The 14,400-nt window shown below is 40.9% G+C and overlaps 1 protein-coding gene across 2 annotated transcripts; it reads left to right on the forward strand.

Annotated features, from left to right (window-relative positions):
• The first annotated feature begins 1,263 nt into the window (after positions 1-1,263).
• LOC109735541 (uncharacterized) lies at positions 1,264-13,538 on the forward strand. 2 transcript variants are annotated; one of them, XM_020294758.2, is made up of 24 exons: positions 1,264-1,544; positions 6,719-6,945; positions 7,066-7,171; positions 7,559-7,660; positions 7,745-7,804; positions 7,891-7,969; positions 8,065-8,218; positions 8,302-8,425; positions 8,760-8,937; positions 9,153-9,181; positions 9,504-9,652; positions 9,730-9,832; positions 10,000-10,095; positions 10,181-10,233; positions 10,350-10,473; positions 10,700-10,762; positions 10,849-10,905; positions 11,022-11,183; positions 11,695-11,765; positions 11,857-11,950; positions 12,174-12,310; positions 12,413-12,493; positions 12,705-12,810; positions 13,168-13,538. In XM_020294758.2, the coding sequence occupies exons 1-24, from the start codon at positions 1,350-1,352 to the stop codon at positions 13,210-13,212; spliced, it is 2,595 nt and encodes an 864-aa protein (XP_020150347.1). In that variant the 5' UTR covers positions 1,264-1,349; the 3' UTR covers positions 13,213-13,538. The 2 variants fall into 2 exon arrangements, with proteins under 2 accessions (XP_020150347.1, XP_020150348.1); XM_020294759.2 differs by having other exon boundaries at positions 8,068-8,218.
• Positions 13,539-14,400: the final 862 nt, after the last annotated feature.

The following is a 14,400-nucleotide window of genomic DNA, read 5'->3' on the forward strand; positions in this document are numbered from 1 at the left end:
ATAACCATTTTATTATTGCCTGTAGGGCATATTTCCAACAAATGGATGATGAAAGTAAGAAGTGGTTCATCAAAAAGAAGAAGGAAATCAACGAACGCAATAAGGGGGAGAATTGATTCGTTCGTGTATTGCCTATGTATAAATTGTTGAATTTTATTTTGCCTTGTGTTGAAATTGTTGAATCGCGGTTTATTTTTATTTTTGTTTGTGTTGAATTGATGAATTGGTTGTGTACTAGATGATCTACATTCATGTGTTTGCATGGAATCAGGATTTGAATATGAAGGGTGTGGTTGCTGGGACGGACAATTGAAGGGTCGCCGGCTCCTGTTCGCGGACGCGTTCGCGATCATATAGGGGGTCAAATTTGCCATGTTCGATTGGAGACGCTTTTAGGGATGGCAATGGAGTGGCTTTGGGCAGATTGGCCTGATCCAGGTTCATGCCAATATCGATAAAGCTGCCTACTGCTCACTCATGAAAGTATCCACAGGCTTGAGTAACCCAGCAAATGGCTTGAGAGGTAACAGGGAGCGTCCTGTATGTCTTTTTGGCTTTGGTTCCCTTATTAATTGAAGCAACTCTCCTTTTCTGTACCCCGTACTGCGGTATGGCTGGGCTTGAGTATGCGTGACATTGTAAACTTGGTTCTGGCTGATTTGCCTCCTTGAGTAATAGAAATCTCCCTTTACCCCGCAAAAAAAAAAACTCTCCTTTTCTGTACGCTAAGGGAGCTCCTTGCTCTCTGATGAGGTTTTGTAAAAAGAACGCAATTAATGCTGAATCCGTTGTTCTTTTCTCATGAATTGTGTTTCAAAATCATGCCATTGTAGCTGTATGTTATGTCTACGTTCCAAATTATTTCTAGAGCCTTGAAACCCCTGTAGAGTGTATTTTAAGTCGCCGGCTGCAGCCGTTGCACCGCAAAGGCGGATGAAAAAGATGCGTCACTCAGTCAGTGAAGTTCACAACGTTCGTTTTTTTTCTGGAGTGGACCATAACGACGTTCGAGCTTATGTGACCAACAATCCCATTTTCCACGAAAAAAATAGTAATACTGAGTGGTACAAGTCTAATAAACACAACGGCTATAGCCTTTAGAGAGAGTTGGTTGGTCGATCTGAGGACGGACGGCCGATGGTAACGCGCCGTCGGACGTAAGACATGATGCCGATTTTCCGTTTTCGGTATGAGAATTCATTCCTTCTTTGAGACGTACTAGTACTACGAGAAATATTCTGCAAGTTGTGACGCGCGCTCCAGCAGCCGCTCCAGCTTTAAATAGAGGGGGTCGGGCGAGAGAGCAGAGCAGAGCGAGCGGGAGAGCAGGAACATAAACACCGAGCAGAATGAAGGTGGCGGTGGTTGGTGGCGGCGTGAGTGGGCTGGCGGCGGCGCACGAGCTTGCCGCCAGCGGCGGAGACGGCGTGCGCGTGACCCTGTACGAGGAGGAGGCCTCCCTCGGGGGGCACGCCAGGACGGTGGCCGTCGATGACGGCGCCGGCTGCGTCAAGCTCGACCTCGGCTTCATGGTCTTCAACAAGGTCCGTGGATGAGCTACGTCTCATGCTTCTCGCTCTGCAGCTTCCCATTCTACTCGCCCCTTGGTGGTCTTGAGATTGCATGCATGGCTGACTCCATGGCTGAGGCCGTGTCATGTGCTAGCAGCACGAGACTCAGTCAAATGTTGTCAATATAGACCATCTGGGGGAGAAGAAAGCATTACGGCACTTGGTGGAAGAAATGTTTTTTGTCACTACGAGAACGGTCTACAATGCTCTTGAAAATTGCTCTGTTATTAAAGGGTAGAAAACACTATGCTTTTGGAGGAATATAATAAAATTTTGAAGTATAATATATACTAAAAGTTTCGAAATGACTCACCATCCGACACTTTTTGTACAACATGTGTACAATACTTGGATCGAACTAAGTTGGGCGATGCAAGTTGTGCGTCGGACACACGTCGAACAAAAATCATCGACCGCATAGCACAACGATTAAAAATTTGTCCTATCTTTAGTAGAAAAAAAAACGGACTTTTGGAGCATGAAGCATTGGAGCACGTTTTTTTAAACAGCTAAAAAATGGTGCTTAAAAGTTTCAAAAAATGATTTTCTTTTACAAGAATACGCATGCATGTGGTCTAACTACCTGTTAATTTTCGTTCAAATAATACTACCTCCGTTTAAAATTATAAGATGTTTTGGATATTTCAACATAGACTGCATACGGAATGAGAATGAGTAAAAACACACTAAAATGTGAAAGTGATGTTCTAATCCCGAGCTCACATGAGCTCGGGTGAACAGTAAATTCTGACTTTCTTTTGTGAAACTTTGACTAATGTTTTCGTAGCTTGAAAATTTCATCACCAAATGACACTCGTGTAAAATTTGGCAAAAAGGCAAAATCGATGCTCCAAAATGCGTTTGAAAATAACATTTTGAAGCATCAATTTTGTTTTTTTACCACATTTTCGACGAATTTCATATGGTGATGAAATTTTACAAGTTATGAAAACATTTGTCAAAGTTTCACACACAAAAATTCTGATTTTTTAATTGTTTTCTTTTTTATTTTACTGGTCACCCGAGCTCATGTGGAACGAAGGGAGTACAGTATATTATGCAGTACGTAAAATAGACAAAATTCTGGCTCAAAATCAACCAAAAAAAAACAAGCCCATTTTCTACAGGTATTTGCATGCACGTATATTGATGAAATTTTGTACGGCTATACCACACTCCTATATATGCAAGTACACAAAATTTCGGAAATTTTCAAGCCGTAAAAATATTTTTAAACTTTAAAAAAAGGGCGTAATGTGGCCCTGCTCGAAAGCCATTATTCACTTTAGTAGGTGTTGCCTAAATGTGGTGGTGTGAGTGTATGTGTGTGTCTACTTTTTATACTCGCAGTTTATGGGTAGAAACTTTTAGGTCGGTACCAAGTTTCCGCTATCTATGGCTCCCACACAGAGCATTAGCAAGGGTTGGAGCATTTCCTTACAACCCTCTTGATAGAAGACCATACGTGAACTTTCAAATATGTATTGTGCCTTGATCTCATTAATCAGGGTTCACGGAAGACGGCGACGGCAACTTCTGTAGCATGCGCATGCGGTACACACAGACCGGTGCTCTGGCTTTAGATGACGTGCGTAGGGGTGAGGTCAAGGCAAGCGGCCCTAATCATGACCACCATCATCTTTAAGCTTTTGTAGGTGGAGCGACTTATGCCCCCTCGAAGGTGGCTTAGAAAGGATAGATGTTTTTATCTTGTAACACTTTGTTGAATAATATAATAAAAAATAGCCGTGTGCATCATCGGCAGAGGCCGGGTTTCAAACTCCATTCTTTAAAAAAAGAGTTCTTGTTTGCTTCCGATAATTTAATACTAATATAAGATTATGATCCATTTCCTTTTATGTTTGCGGTCATGTGTCGTTTCTTAGCTCCACATTGACTGTTATGTTTTTCTTTTGCGGGGAGTATTGTTATGTTTCTAAATTTTGATATACTAACCCAACTTTTGGTGGATCCTGAGGGACAAAGCAAAGTCGAACTGCTTGATCCTTTACCTTGTTTTGCCATACAGAAGTACCATTTTTCTGTTGAGTAAGATTTGACAATTTTTTAGTAGTGCTATAATGCTCATGTTGGAAATGTAATAGTAGTTGTACAGGCTGGTTTTTAACTTACAAAATACCCATGCATGCGTATGTTCTACAACTGGCTTATAGCACATAACCAAGCCCGTCTCATCCGACAGACCACGCGGAAGTCATTTCTAACGGATTCGCCATTTGGCGGTGCATATAAACCGACGGGTACTCCGGAAGTATATATTAGGTATAAGTATTTTTTTCTATATTTATATACCAGAAATAGTACATAATTTAATTAAATTTCCTTTCACAAAATCCAAAACAATACAAATATTTTAGGAAAAATAAAATCATTTTTAACCCACCCCCCAAGTTTCAAAAAGTGTTCAATATTATTTCGGTTTTTAGTGCATTTTCCAAGAATTATAGTGATGTTTTTAAAAGCCAATTTCATAAGGAATTTCAGCAACATTTAAGAGATACAGATTTAAATTATTCCTGCATATTGTAGAATTCAAAAAATAAATAAAAATAATTCGTGCAATATTCAATAATTCAAGTAAATTTGTTTGAAAACATTCTGTGGACATTCTGCACAATTTTTATTATTTTCAAGACAAATTTCAGTTTAATTCATAGTTTTTCATATGCATTTGATTTATTTAAGGCATATTTAATTTATATGGAACAATTTTTAAAAATGTTGCAAATAAAATTTAACAAATTTCGATGGTTTCAAACAAATATCAATTATATCAATCAATTTAAAAAAACTGCACTAAGTTTCACAAAAATTTCAATTTTAATAAGATATTTTATTCAGCTATTAGAAACTATGAAACTTATTTGTCTGATTTTTTTAAATTCTCTGAAATAATGTCTTTGTTTCGGTATTTCTTGTCTATTTTTGGAAATAACCACTCTACACATTATTATATGAAGTGCATCAATCAATTATAACATATTTTGATCAATTTCCAAAATATTCCATACCAATTTTTTCAACCATTTAAATTTTAAAAAATATTCTAATTATATCAATCAATTCTATAATATTCCTCCCGTAGTTTCAACAAATATGATTTTTTAAAACATATTCTAGGCATATATTTAAAAAACTATGGAACTTGTATTTTTGTCAAAAAAACAAATGTGTCACCTAAATACTTGATTCATTAAGGTCGTCACCCTATACCCGAAAGTTTCTATCGTTTTCTTTGTCTGTTAAGCTTCACAGGGTTAGGATTCCCTAAATCAAATTGCACTCGTTGTTTGTCAACCACTCACGTCAACGCTGAGATCTTTGACTTAGCTCCCACAGATCATCCACCCAGGGCGAAAGATAAGAAAAGAGAGATAAAGTCCTAACTGAATCAACACACAATAATCTCAACCTTCTACCCATTTCCTCCATCATATCAGTCGAGTCCAGGAGATTCGTTCTTATGACCTCGCGGATGGGGAGGGATTCGAACCCCTGGTATTCCTATCAATGCTTCACCTTTCGAGAACGACTCTTTTTTAATTGATTGCAAAGATGCCTTGGTTTCATTATTTTGCATGTATTTCTGAAACTAACCAATACATGCATCGAACTGGAAAATGCTAGCAGTAGGCACGAATCTTAAAGCACGAAAGAAGGGTGGATAACGCTCCCCCATTGACGGAGCCGTTAGAAAATTCTCGTTGCGTTTGTTTCCCACCCGGTCCGGCCGTCAGTCGTCCTCCGCCGCGGCGGCCAACCTCGCTGGCCGCCGCGGGCCTCAGCGGCGCGGCGGCCGGCGCCTCCCGAGAACCATTTTCGCCACCTCGACATGGAGTCCCATGACGCCTTCGGCTTCCTCCGTCGCAGCTTAGGCGCCACCGCCGAGGCTTTCCCAGCGCTGCCTCTGTGCCTTCGCCCACCTCAGCCGGTGGCCCGGCGGCCTCCCGAATGCCGCTCGGACGAGGTGCTCCCCGGCACCCTCCGTTGAGCCTTGCAGCCCTCTGCCTTCGCCTGCTGCAGCGCCTGCCGCCCGTCGTTTGAAGCAGGCCCCGCCCGGCTCCGAGAACAGCAGGGAGAGCCTCGGCCGGGAGCTCGTCGTCGCTATCGGGTAGCCACCCAAGGTTAGAAAATCCAGGCATGATCTGCACCACCATAGCTCTCATCCCCCCCCCCCCCTTCTTCCCCACGCTAGTTCTGCTCGTGCTTACCTGCTCATCGCACGGAAGGTGCTCGGTGGAGTGCCTCTAAGCACAAAACTCATCCAGTGCTCAGATCTAGATATGAAAGACTCGGCAGATTCCTGGTTACGCTACTGACTTCACCATTCAGAGTTATGCATGATCTGAAATGATTCTGTTACTAGCTCGGGAAAACTGTTTCGCCAGCCATGTTTTAGGTTCTGAACTTATGTCCATCTATACAAAATCACTTCCCTAGCGAGCGCGATGATTCTATGGCACTAGTTTCTTCTAGCATAACTGTTTCGTTATCGCTCACCTGGCTTGATTTTTCAAAACGTACACAAAAAAGTTCGGTTGCTGTGACAACGAGAATTCTTATAAGGCTTGTGAATTTTGCTCTGTTGTTCAGAGGGAAGAACACATTATGAAAATTTCAAAAAGTATTACACAAAAAAAATTGTGTGTTATGTGTGCTCGCGCGCGCGCGCACGTGTGTGTGCATCTACGTGTTTTACTCAGAGTTCAGAGGTAGAAATTTTGCCACACAGAGTATTAAACGATGGTGGGAAACTTTCGTTGCAGCATCTGGCTTGATATCAGCAATCAGGGTTCTTGTTTGCTTCTGATAATTTAGCGCTAATCTGAGAATTATGATACATGTCCTTCGAAAGGAGCCACATTGACTGCCGAAGACACATACTGTTATCTTTTCTTTATATAGTACTATGATGCTTGTGTTTGGAAATGCAGTTGGGTTGTACATGTTGGTTTATATCTGATTAATGTGCATGGTTTATATCTGCTATTTATCTTTTACTCTGGTCATCAGTATATGACTTCCTACCCCTGCACTCAACATGGAAGATCTTTGTAAACCTATACTGTAAGATAATATATTTGTTCCTCACCAAGATTTTTGTTGTGCTCTATGCATCAACGTAGGTAACATATTCCCACATGATGGAGTGGTTAGAAGGGCTCGGTGTTGAGATGGAGAGGTCGGACATGTCTTTCTCAGTGAGCACACAATCTAAAGGAGGCGGCGGAGGATGTGAGTGGGGAAATGGCAACGGTATATCGAGCCTCTTGGCGCAAAAAACCAACATACTGAAACCCAGTTTTTGGCGCATGGTCTGTGAGATACTCAAGTTCAAGAATGATGCTCTGACGTAAGCAGTCGAGGCCCAAAGTTCTCATGTGCATATATAATACTTCCATTCGTAGTTGGATGCCTTGTGTTGATTCTGTATGATGTCAATTAATTCTCTGGTCTGATCTTTGAAATGAAGGTACCTGGAGGACCATGAACATAACCCTGATCTGGACCGTAAAGAGACACTGGGGCAGTTCATTCAGTCGCATGGATATTCCCTATCGTTTCAAGAGGCTTATCTTGTACTGCTTCTATCTAATCTACTTGCTTATTCCCATTTCAGTGTACTAGCAACTCTTCATTTTCACAAAATCTCAAATCAGAATTCTGTACTGAATTTTGATTTTTCGTCATGTAAAACTGTGAAAGAAACTAGAAATTTCAAATAAGTATGGAAAATTATGAAATATTCAAATTATAATTTAAAGCTGGGCCCAGTCCTCAATGGCCAGTTTTCAATTTTTCAACATGTCTGCAGGGGTGGTAAGTCAGTAAGGCTAGTTATTAGCTTGTAGAAAATTTTGTGAGTATTTCCACCAAATTTTTTTTGTGATTATGAAGACATTGTATTGTGATTAGTAATGCGTGGTTATGCTGTTTTGAGTGGGTGAAACGAAAATATGGTGCAGATTCCAGTCTGCACAGGCATGTGGTCATGTTCATCACAAGATGTTTTGAGCTTGTCTGCTTTCTTGGTGCTGTCATTTTGCCGTAACCATGGCCTTGTTCAGGTGCCTAGCTACTTCGTATGCATGTTCCTTTCTCATTACATTTGTCGTTGTGCGTTTGAAAGCTGATTAAATCGCTGCACTCAGCTGTTTCGTCACTCCCAGTTGCCAACTGTCAAGCCTCGTTCGCAGTCCTATGTAAACAAGGTATGTATTGTGATCCACTGTTATTACACACTTCATAGGCTTTAGCTGCAGCCAACTGCAGGGACTGAACAATGGAGCTATTGCAGGTAAAAGGAGAATTGGAGAGCATTGGCTGTCGAATTAAAACTAGCTGCCAGGTCAAATCTATTTCAAGTATTGATGGAGGTATGTACATGTGTTATTGTTTGTTGATTGCCTGAACAAAGAATGTGTCATCATATATCACTAACTGAAACAACCCTGTATGTTGGCACTGGCAGCAGCTGGCTACAGAGTCTTGGAGAAGGATGGTTCAGAGGAAACATATGACAGTGTCATCCTTGGGGTCCATGCACCCAATGCTCTCAAAGTACTAGGAATTGAAGCTACACATCACGAACGGAGAATTCTAGGTGCTTGTCAGTATGTCCACAGGTAAAGCCTGCCTAGTGTTGCTAAAGAACACATAAATAAAGTTTGATCTGACCTACTGGTTGTCTGACACGTTTATGTTGCAGGGATATATACCTCCACTGTGATCAAAATCTGATGCCCCGAAATACGTCGGCATGGAGTGCTTGGAATTTTCTGGGGACAACTAGCAGGGGTTTTTCTGTTACTTACTGGCTAAACCAAATTCAGGTAAATTCTCTGCTTTTCGTATGTGTAGTTTGGTATTAATGAATTAATCTTACTGATGATGTATTCTTTTGACGGAACGGCCCTTCCCTGGCTTTATTACGACACTGAAACCATTGTTTACCTGTTACATCTCCTCAGGACTAGGCATGCCTCAGGAAAAAGTAAGATACCAAATGAAAAAAAAAAGATTTTCATCATGTTAGAACTTAGAACACCATGTAGAGCAGGCTCACAGATAACAGCAAAACGGAAGCTTCAGCCTAACCCCTCCAGCAGCATGAATGGATTACTTAATTATTAACTGTGGTATATTTGTTCTTTTTTTCTCTTCTAGAAAGTTGAATCTGTCAGGCCTTTCCTGGTGACACTCAATCCCCCTTGTGTTCCGGATCATGTACTGCTTAAATGGAATGCAAGCCTTCCTGTTCCGTCTGTGGCCGCGGCGAAGGCTTATCTTCAGCTTGATCAGATCCAGGGAAAGAGGGGAATATGGTTCTGTGGTGTATATAACGGTAACTTGTTTCATGAATTTCAGTTTGTAGATATGTACTTTTACTCCCTCCGTTCCAAAATAGATGACCCAACTTTATACTAACTTTAGTACAAAGTTAGTACAAAGTTGAGTCATGTATTTTAGAATGGAGGGAGTACATACTACATTAAAGTTAGGTGTGAAATGATATAAAGAACACTAGGTCTCAAATGTCTCTTCTGCATTGCATCGTAGGTCATGGCTTCCACGAAGACGGATTGAAGGTATTTGCATGCACAACCTGTCCATTTTTCCTTTTAGACCTGCCTCGCATAATGAACCATACTGTTACATGCTAAATTGGTGAGGGTCCAGCAAAGCTGAACATAACTAATACTATTATCCTTCCCAACAAAGAACTAACCATCTCCTTGCTTAGTTCCAAGCTTTTCCTTTATTTCATCTATGTGGGGGGGGGGGGGGGGGGGGGGTGTTTACACCACCCTGACATATATGCTATTAGTTTCCATCACATAAGTCAGGGCAACTATTTCATGAAATAGTTACGTGAGGTCTTTTTGTGTTGGACATATTGAATCGATGCAGTCCGGGAAAGCAGCAGCTCAAGGTTTGCTTGGAAAGAAATGTGATGTTCTGCTGAACCCAAAGAAGATGTCTCCATCATGGACTGAGGCTGGGGCGCGCCTTCTAGTTACAAGATTTTTCAACCAATACATATCAATTGGTAACTTGATGTGAGTCCTCGTATGAAGTCGAGATACTATGTGACGTCTAGTTGTGTTTTCTGTTCACCTTAATTGTTTTTGTACAGATTGGTCGAAGAAGGAGGTAGTGTGTTCAGCTTTGGTAAAGCTTGCGACAAATGCTGTGTAAAATCTGTCATCCAAGTTCACGACCCCTTGTTCTATTGGAAGGTTATCTTCTCTTTTCTTGTTCTGACTAACACATGTATTTAAAAAATAATGAGTGGTGATGTGTCCATGCATGATTCCTGATTTCCTATATACTCCACTGCAATTGCTTTGTACAACTTTCTCATTTGAACTACATGTGCTTATCCTGGCTCTCTCATGGCTTTCAGGTTGCAATAGAGGGAGGCATGGGTTTGGCAGAAGCCTATATTGATGGTTGTTACTCTGTTCTTGACAAGAGAGAAGGCCTTCTGAATCTTATCCTGGTAAAACTATATCATAGTCCATGAGCTTATGGGTAGAGCTATTTCCTGTTCATTACAGATCAAATCATGATCGATTACTTTGCAGATTCTCATTGCTAACAGAGACGAGCGTAGGAACCGCCGCATTGCCAGAAAAGGGTTCTGAAACCTTCAATTGTCTACTAGATTCCTATGAATTGTTTGATAAAAATGAAGTAGTAGCTATGAGTACGCGTTTGTGATTAATCATGTACATAATGTTTTTTGGTTTGCAGGTTTTGGTTGTCACCCTTCCATGTAATAGCTCAATTGGCATATGCTAAACACTTTTTGCGCCAGACCTCGAGGAAGAACACTGCGACACAAACTCGTCGAAACATCTCTCAGCACTATGATCTTGTCAGTACTCATGTCTCTTCTTTTGTTATTATACATTCCATCAGGATTAAGATAACTAGCTGGTTAGGTCAATTTGTAATACCAGAATTATGGCAGATCTTATTGAGATTGATTTTTTTTGTGTTCCAATCCTTATAAAAAAGATTTGTTATCATTCATTACTTGCCATATGTCGAATACCAAATATTACTAATAGTTCCTTCTTTCTTCTTATATATGTGCGCAGAGTAATGACTTTTTCTCGCTTTTTCTGGATAAAACGATGACTTACTCTTGTGCAGTTTTCAAGGTTTGTAAATCCTGTCATTTTGTTCCGCGGCTTGTAAATTTTGCAGAGTAGTTTTATTAATTCATGGACTAAGATTAAATTGCTAGGATAATGAAAGCTTAGAAGCAGCCCAGCAACGTAAACTTAGCCTTCTAATCAACAAGGTAATACTTACATTTCTCCAGAGACGATTGCATTATTAGATTGATTACTAGTTGGACAATGTTGTGAACATGATCTGATGGTACTTCATTCTTGCAAAATATACATTTAATCAAAGGCTAAAGTCAAGAGGGAGCATCATGTTCTTGATATCGGTAGCGGTTGGGGAAGTTTAGCAATCGAAACAGTTAAGCAAACTGGCTGCAAATACACTGGAGTCACTTTGTCGGCGGAGCAGCATAAATACGCTGAGAGAAAAGTCAGAGAAGCTGGCTTAGAGGTTAGTTCTATGTTACTCCTCCTTTACACAGTACCTGTCCAGTTTAATAGTTTATCAGTAATTATTCCACCATATGTGTTCATTGAGGAAGTGTGGGTATATAACCCTGTGAAGCTGACCGACTCGGTCCATCACAGCCCACTTGAAATGAAACGGTATTATCCCGCATGCCCACCATTGCTGACAACACCGATCCTCCACACGACACTACCAGACCAGGGACAACAAGGAATACTCCACCGCCTCCTCCATTGTCTGCTCGTCCTCCGTCAGTGATGATACCCACCCCGGCGAGTGAAACAACTACCACTTCGCCAACGGCAACCAGTGGAACTTTACAGCGGCATATCTCGGAGTCGATTAGTTTGGATTGGCATATATTATAATTTCCTAACTACAAAACAAATATAGACGTGCACGGCGAATTAGTATTGTTTTCCCCCAGCTTCTATGCTTCGGCAGGGTGAAATTTTAGCTAACAATTCTACTATCTGTTGTTATTAATTTTCAGGACCGCATAAATTTTCTGCTGTGCGACTACCGTAAAATACCACCTTTTAAGTATGACACAATCATAAGCTGGTAAGTGTTACTATATTACAGATGTGCGCCGTGACTTCGACAATACCCGTGCTTGTGTTTGTACTTAATGTATTCCTCTTATGTAAATCAGCGGTATGATTGAACATGTTGGCCATGAATACATGGACGAATTTTTTGCTTGCTGTGAGTCTTACTTGGCTGAAGATGGGATATTGGTTCTCCAGGTTAGTGCATCAACAGCTAAATATATTTCCAAACGACTTCATAGCTGGACTCCACCATCCCTACGAACACCAACTAAGTAGTATATGCCTTATTTTCGGTGCACAAGAACGAGGATTAGGCCTTATTCTTCTGATTGGCAGAAAAATCCAATGAAAGATAGTCCTTGTTATCCAAGCAAGACCTTAGTTTATCATGAACTAACCATTATATATGTGCGTTCAGTTCATCTCAGTTCCAGAGGAACGGTACGAGCAATACAGAAAAAGGCCAGACTTCATAAAAGAATACATATTCCCTGGCGGTTGCCTTCCTTCTTTGGCCCGTATAATGTCTGCCATGACCACGTCATCAAGGTTTTGGTACGTTTTACATTAATCGATCAATATTGATTGGTTACTTCATGGCCATGGATGGATCTCCATCGATTAAACCTCCCTGATCTTGTTATGCACTGGGTGTAGCATAGAGCATGTCGAGAATATTGGACCCAATTACTACACAACTCTGATGCACTGGAGGGACAACTTCATGGCCAACAAAGAGTAAGTATCACTTGTCATTCACTATTCAAGAATAGTACTGTTGTACAGTTAATTATGAAAAAATTGGTAAAAACAAGACTAGCATATATAACTATATATCATATGCTCATTGAGCAGGTAAATTTGTTGTGATTATGTACACATATACGTACATTGTTACAGTTGGTTGCTTGGTTAGTTTTAATTTCTTATCCCTTTCTTCTTCTTGCAGTGAAGTTTTGGCCCTGGGCTTTGATGAAAGGTTCCTCCGTATATGGGAGTACTACCTCATATTCTCTGCGGCTGGTTTCAAGTCACGAGCACTTGGAGATTACCAGGTATGCTCTGTGTACATAAGTATTTACCTATGCTATTTCCAGACAAATGCAAGTCATATGCTCCATCCGGTCTTAAAAGGATGACATTTTGTAAATCAGCGGGCATTAGTTTTCACTGCAGTAAATCATAAAACATGGTAAAACATTGAATGATAAAAAGATGTTTTGTTGAGAAAGACCTAAAAAAATGTCATTTTCACAAATCAAATCAAAATGTTTAATAAAATTGTACTGGTCAGAGTTTTGAAACTTTGACCAAATTATCTCTGAACCTTCACCTTTTTGTGAAAGGAGCTAGTACTCCAGGTACTGATAGTGATGCTGCCTGAGGAGCTGACATATATATACTGCACGCAGGTTGTTTTCTCTCGTCCAGGCAACCGTCGGCTAGGCCAGCCTTGATGGCTAAAGACAGCATATCCTTCTCCATTCAGCTGTCGAATCGTTACTTCTCGATAGCCTACGACCTTTATAAGTCAGTCGTGGAATGGTTCATTCATACTGGCAACCTAATCAGGCGGTTTGGTGATCTGTCGTGTTATTTAATCATGCAATGGTTGGTTTTTTAGTGGCAGTGTATTCTTATCCATCAATTAACGTGTATGTGTGTATGCAAGTGCTACCTTAGACTGGTAACGAGAATTTGAGAATTGTATGTGAGAAACTGGTTTGTTTGCTTTGATATATATCAGAAAGGGTTGATGCCCCTGTGTGTAGTTTTTGACGTATACCGTGTTTGTCATTTTTAACGTTGCTTATGAGAGAGAGTCAATGTTCCTAATTACCATGCTTCACCAATGACTCAGGAGGAGTTTTTTTTACGGGAAGGCCTTCAGGCTAGCTTTATTCAAACTCAAATAACGGATACATCATCTGCTAAAAGTTTAACGATGAAATCAGGTGGTTTGTCCACCGATAGAGATTGGAGATTCGCACGACCCCATTTAGCTAGTTCATGAGCAACTACATTAGACTGGGAAAATATCAGGTGCTACGGGAGCACCTAAGTTTAGATGCTCCCGGAGCTTCTCAGCCGTTGGATCTATAATCTGACGGTCATCTAGGGATGCGCTGGATCTGGTTGTAATAACGGACTTCTAGGGGTGTTTTTTTGAATAAATGCGCGAGCTCTCTCCTTGGCCTTTGGATTTTAGATCCAACGGCTGAGAAGCTCCCGGAGCACCTAAGTTTAGGTGCTCCCGGAGCACCAGATATCTTCCCACATTAGACTGCCTATTATAATGCACAATAGTAACCTTTGTGAACTTAGCCATAATAGAACGACAATGAACCTTGCTATGCGTACGACGGGTTCCTGTCCAACACTGTACGATAAGAGACAATCATAGATAATTCAGTTTGTGGGCCATAACATTTAGAGATGATTTGCTCCCTAGTCGTACTGCTCGCAGGAGAAAAGCATCGTACGCAGAGCAGTTTTGTAATCAATAACAGAAGCTGCCACCATACAATGTCCTTCGCTTTGCTTTAGGGCATCAAGGTGTCCACATTAAGGACTTGCTGACCTGCTAGGGATGTCGCCCATGTGTTAAGCTTGGGCGAAGTTGTTGCCTTTCCCGCTGCCATCCA

Source organism: Aegilops tauschii, chromosome 2 (assembly GCF_002575655.3).
Source record: "Aegilops tauschii subsp. strangulata cultivar AL8/78 chromosome 2, Aet v6.0, whole genome shotgun sequence".
In the NCBI taxonomy this organism is placed as follows: domain Eukaryota; kingdom Viridiplantae; phylum Streptophyta; class Magnoliopsida; order Poales; family Poaceae; genus Aegilops; species Aegilops tauschii.